Source organism: Maniola jurtina, chromosome 11 (assembly GCF_905333055.1).
Source record: "Maniola jurtina chromosome 11, ilManJurt1.1, whole genome shotgun sequence".
In the NCBI taxonomy this organism is placed as follows: domain Eukaryota; kingdom Metazoa; phylum Arthropoda; class Insecta; order Lepidoptera; family Nymphalidae; genus Maniola; species Maniola jurtina.
The window spans coordinates 3,082,577-3,088,752 of NC_060039.1; the positions used below are offsets into that span (position 1 = coordinate 3,082,577).

The window sequence follows — 6,176 nt, forward strand, 5'->3', positions numbered from 1 at the left end:
AGAAGCTACCACACTGGCCAAGCACGTATTGGCACACCTCACGCACCTTTGAGGGAGCATTATGGCCAACTCTTAAGCATGCAGGTTTCCTGACGATGTTTTCCTTCACCACTTCGTTGTCTGTCTGTGTGTCATCTTTCAAGATGAATCAAAACTTATAAATTGGGTACTTCCCGTTTACGTAGAATCATGAAAGACAGGTAGCAATATCTTATAGCCCAAGCACTCTACTCCTGTGGCCCAAGTAAACAGAAAAATCCGACAACTGAATTGTCATTACATAAAAAAAACTTGTACGGAACTCTTCATGTGTGAGGCAGACTCGCACTTGACCGGTTTTTGAAAGTTATGTCAAATAAAAATTTGACATGCAATAACAAACAAAATGAAATACAAGCCACTTTATTCCTTATTTCATCGGGTGAAAGTCGATTTCAATTTAATCGTAGGTATATCTTGAAAAGCGAACTATTATACGACTACGTAAAATGGGTACATTTTTAAAGCAACGACATGTTAGAAACAGATATTTCGTTTTGGTCATGTTAAACTATGTGAGTCATTCAGATAATTCTTGATCAAAAATATTTCATGGAACGTATAATTAACATAACATTGATGTTACTTTTGAAGAGATATTAGCTGCCTTATTGGATTTATATTATTATAGAAATCGGGTTTTAGAATAGCACAAATAAACGGTAATTTATGAATAAAAGTTTAAAAAGCGTGAAATAAAAATTAAATTAAAAATTTAAAAAACCCCCGACACATAAACCTCTAAAAAGTAAAAAAATAATAGGTAAGTATGTATGGGCCCTTTAAGAATAGTATAAATAGTAAAGTTTTTATCCAAGCGCTCGTTGCGTCGGGGGACCGCTAAAGACTATTCTTTCTACAACAGATGACTTTCATAGTTTATGATAGGTAGCGGTCCCCTGGCGCAACGAGCGCTTGGATAAACACTTTACTATTTATACTATTCTTAAAGGGCCCATACATACTTACCTATTATTTTTTTACTTTTTAGAGGTTTATGTGTCGGGGGTTTTTTAAATTTTTAATTTAATTTTTTTATATATAACATGATATCCGTGCTTTAACGAATTATTTGAAGTTTTTTTTTAATGTTCCAAAATTTTTTACGATTGCTTTAACGATGAAGGAAAACATCGTGAGGAAACTTGCAGGCATGAGAGTTCTCCATCTTGTTCTCAAAGGTGTGTGAAGTCTTCAAATTCGCAGTGGCTAGCGTGGTAGACTATGGCCATTTGACCCAGAATGGAAGCTTTCTTCTCATTCTGAGAGGAGATTCGAAGTATAAGCCGGTTATAGGTTGATCATGATGAAGATTTTCTCAAACTTTCAGCTGTCACTACTATTCCCCATATACGATAAACTTCATCGTATAGCCGGGGACTATTGGCGGATCTTCGCCTGTGCATCATCAGCTCTTGGGACGGCGCTGACCGTGTCTGTGCTCGCCCAAGGGTTGGATCTAGCAGCAGTGTTAGATGAACTGGTGATCCCGGTACTGGCTGTGTTCACAACTATTGTGGAAATCGTGGGATTTGTTTTCATTTATGGTAAGAACTAATTTTTTTGCCTTTTTTTATATCGACTAATTCCAAACTTGCGTTGCAATGTGACTCTCGCGTCACTTATTTTATATTAATAGTAGTTTGTTAGAAGCATTTACGCAAGTGCGAACAACAACTGTACAAAATTGCAACGCACCAGTTTAACAATGCGCAAACGCAAAAGTAACGAACGAACGAACACACGACCATTAATTTTTATATATTACATTTTGTATCAACCTGTTGGTGAAAATAAATAATAAGGAAAAAATTGGACAAGAAAACCATTTTATAAGTATGTAGTTATTTGAACAACCACCCTCCTATGGGCTTCGCCACAGCCGGGTAAAAATTAAAAAGGCTTTCTCAGATTTGAAGGCAAAGCGACCTCCTATTATTTATCTTCATCTTCATATATAATCTTCATATTAACTCATATCAACCAATTCGAATCTTGCAATAACAGATTATGGAAACATTTCCTGTGATAAACAGTTGAGGTTTCAAAAGTATCTACTTGTAATATCTAGTTTATTGCAATAAAAAATTCTATTTCTTTGCTTTAGCGGTATTATCAATCTTCCATTTTTCCGATTTAAATCGAAACTCCTCAACTCTACCAAAGGTTTTAGATTTACTTTTGTAGACTGCAATGCCCTATTAATATTGGAGTGTGATTGAAATGGCCAACATCACAAATTTATTCAATATTTTATTTATTCAATATTTTATTTATTCAATATTTTACTTTATTCAATATTTTACTTTATTCAATATTTTACTTTATTCAATATTTTATTTATTCAAAGTTCAAACTATTTCAGCAGTTCATTAGAGGAGCCGACCTGACCCCGATGTCAGAACTAGGTCCAGGCAAACGCCGAGGCAAATAATAAATTGATTACAATTGTTAATTCACGCTGACCCTAATGGTCAACTACGACAGGCTTTAATTCAATTAACTGAACTTATTGAATTACTTTGAAAACAGCGAATGGCACAAATTGCGGAGTTTCCTTTTGATTTATCATTTGTAAAGTAATTGTGAATGTATTTTGTTACTTATTGTTTTTGGCTTCGTCTGTGCTACGTACAGCTTAATTAGTAGCAGAGTTTATTTATGGCGGATATTGATTATCGAACATTCTTTTATGCTGTGATTTTTTTCACTTTACGGCAAATCAGATCTTGACGTGATGTTATCACTACCAAATACCACCAGTTCGATAGCAAAAATTAAGATAATGTCTAAGATTGCAGTTATTTAAGAAATATATATATGTTTAATGGTTACGACCTTGATAGATACAAAAATATATATTTTTAACAGCAGTAGTTGCATTTGAATTGTCAATTAAATCTACCATTAGTTCGCCATCTTTTTCCCATCAAGAGGAACAAACAAAAACCCGGCGCTTGTTCTTTTTAAATAATCTTTAGTGGCCTTTGATTGACTAGGCCATTATGGTTTTATTAAAATTCCGCCATTTTACTGCTGTAACAGAATTTATCAGTAACGCTTGTTTTTAACCCCCGACCCAAAAGAGGGGTGTTATAAGTTTGACGTGTGTATCTTGCCTGTCACAGACAGATACCTGTGTATCTGTCTGTGGCATCGTAGCTCCTAAACTAATGAACCGATTTTAATTTTTTTTTTTTTTTGTTTCAAAGGTGGCTTGATCGAGAGTGTTCTTAGCTATATTCAAGAAAGTTGGTTCCGCCGTTTGAAAGTTATCAGCTCTTTTCTAGTTACTGTAACCTTCACTTGTCGGGGGTGTTATAAAATAATTTACACTTGTCTTTGAATTGATTGAAAATTTATCTAATTTCAGGTTGGTACTACCTCACAGTAGATATACACTTCGTCACCGGTTCAAAGCTGCCATGTATCTGGCTAGTAACGTGGTGGTCTACTCCTGTACTTCTGATGGGTGTCACAGGATGGTGGTTGCGATCTTTGTTGAGGGTCACATGGGGTCAGGGGCAGACGCTGTGGCCTTTGGGAGGGGTGTTCATCGGGATTTTGATTGTCATGGTGGTGATGGCAGCGGTGGCTGTAGCAAAGGAGGAGCAATTTAATTTATTAACTGTGAGTATTTTGAACTTTAATTATTATTGAAGTAGGTACATAAATAACTTCAAGGCAATAGTGAAAAGGCAGCTTCTAGGCAAGCGCGCTCCAACGTAGTTTATAGTAAACATGATTGTCGGCAAGCGAAAGCTTATTTTGCAATAAAAGAAAGATAATTATAAATTTTCGTTTTGCTTTTTACATTAAAGTTTTCTCTTTATTACTCTCATGGATGTTTATTACTTTTTTAAATCAAACTTTTTCCTACCGTTGCAGAAATTTTAGCAATATTAAGCTTTATCTCTATTTACAATCCAATTTTTCACCTATTTTATTTTCAATAGTTTTCATTATTGATTTCATCGTCTAGTTTTGTGAGTACCCATCAATATACTTGAATAAATATAATTATTTGTGTTTTACAGAAGATAGCATCAGCTTTTAGACCTTCGCGATTATGGGGACCAGAGGAACCAATGGCAAGGTACATTTGGATGTCGCAACGATTTATAAACGAAAACGGTTCCGAACAAGAATTCCCCACGGACACAAAAAAATTTAAACACATTATCAATAAATATCACGATAAATGCAACGAAATATACAACGAAGATTGGTTACATACTACTGATGTATACCAAAATTCACCCAAAGCTCAAACTAAAAGCAATCTTATCAAAAATGAAAATCCGCTGTATAATGATGTTGGAGCGATATATTCTATACCAACAGTATCAAGTAGTAAAAGAAAAAAGAAAGCAGAGGAACAATTCAGATCACCGAATATATGTATTGCAAAAGATGAATTAGGAGGTCCAGTAAATTGTAATTGCAACAGGCATTTTCAACTCAATGTGCCTGATTTAAGGAACAACGAAGTATCGACTAGTCTGTAGATTATAATCAGGAAATTCAAATCTGTACAACGATTGTTTTGTCTAGTCGAGATAGTAATAGGACGTATTTTCAAACACAAAAATGCAGCTGTTTATACGTAATTTATTCTAGTATTATTGAACATTCCAAATGTATTTTAGTAAAATAAATGTTAACTAGTATAAGTAGACGTAAAAAGGTTGATGTAGATGAGTAATTAAGTGCTTTTAGATAAAGTTGATGTTTTTTTAAGTACCTTTATCAAATGGCATGGAAATTTGTGACTTTGTGACAATAATAATAGGAACGCATGTCATTAGGGTAATAGAATAAAAATAAAAACAAAACGATCAAGGAAAGCAAAATAGGTGAATAAATATAATAATTAAAAAATTATCCTTTTTGTCTCATTTCCATCATATTGAATGTTTACTGTTGTACATAGATCTCTTGTAGGGACTTCCATACGCCATAGCCTTGCGCCTCCTAAATTCAGCGGCTCCACACGATTGGTATAGGTATATCGACCTAGTGAAAGATCTGCCAACGCTGCGACCTCGTTTTTCTAACTACTTGTTAAACTATATTATTCTATATGTTTAACTATATATGTAGTTCACTACAAACCCTGCGCATTGTCACTTCAGCATCTCTACCCGTTGAGACATGTTGGTTACTCTGTGCTCGATTCCGTAAAACCTGCTTTAATCATTATCACAATCACGATTGTTGTTATTGGCTTTTATGCTGTTCTTGTTGCAACAATGCATTATAGCTAATTGTGAGCGAGCGTCAACCAATCAGAGGAGATTGCGATAGTGACGATGTAGCTGTCATTCTACCGCAATCGAGCTGCTAGTTCTTTTACGGATCTCCTCTTCTGATTGATCACGTAGAGAAACCCTAAGCATAACTCTGTATTATTTACTTATAACTCAAAATTTAATAAACCCTCAACAAAAACCTCTATAAGAAAACTAGAAAAGAGCTGATAACTTTCAAACGGCTGAACCGATTTTCTTCGATTATAGCTTAGAACACTCTCGATGAAGCTACCTTTCAAACAAAAAAAAAACTAAATTAAAATCAGTTTATACGTTTAGAGCTACGAACAGATACACACGTCAAACTTATAACACCCCTCTTTTTGGGTCGGGGGTTAAAAGTCGAGTATTAGAGCGGTTTTCCGGAATAAGCATAATATTATTTCACTAGTATTTTTGCAGTTACACAATACACTAAATTATCTGTACATTACAATAATTTATTGAGACAAGCAATTTATCTATCAGTCTCGTCATGCTTCGGTTGCTTAATCCAACACTTTCTCTTTACTTAACACTGTTCTACATAAACTATTCGTTATTAGGTAAGTTGTGGTTAATATTACCAATAAACTAACTATTGGATTGATGAGGTGCAGAACTCGAAGGACAGACCACTCACAAGAAAATGTAGTGCTGGCAGTCTCATCACTAGGTGGATGGACGAACCCAAGAAAGTTACTGTCGCAGGCATCTGCTAGTATACTGCTAGCATAGAATAAAATTTAAATTGTGTTTTTTTTTTTATATTAATCTTTATTGACAAAGAAGTTTAACAGTCATTTTGCCTTTTGCTTCCACACTAGGGAACCTAGCGAAAAAATT

General features: G+C 34.6%; 1 protein-coding gene across 4 annotated transcripts in view; it reads left to right on the forward strand.

Annotated features, from left to right (window-relative positions):
* The window catches only part of LOC123869708 (sodium- and chloride-dependent GABA transporter 1-like), a 67,080-nt gene extending 62,157 nt beyond the window's left edge, over positions 1 to 4,923 (forward strand). For all 4 annotated transcript variants that reach the window (XM_045912699.1, XM_045912698.1, XM_045912697.1 and 1 more), the window contains exons 8-10: positions 1,370 to 1,586; positions 3,413 to 3,669; positions 4,077 to 4,923. In XM_045912699.1, coding sequence (XP_045768655.1) covers positions 1,370 to 1,586; positions 3,413 to 3,669; positions 4,077 to 4,547 — 945 coding nt within the window. In that variant the 3' untranslated portion in view covers positions 4,548 to 4,923. The remainder of the gene's footprint in view (positions 1 to 1,369; positions 1,587 to 3,412; positions 3,670 to 4,076) is intronic.
* Positions 4,924 to 6,176: the final 1,253 nt, after the last annotated feature.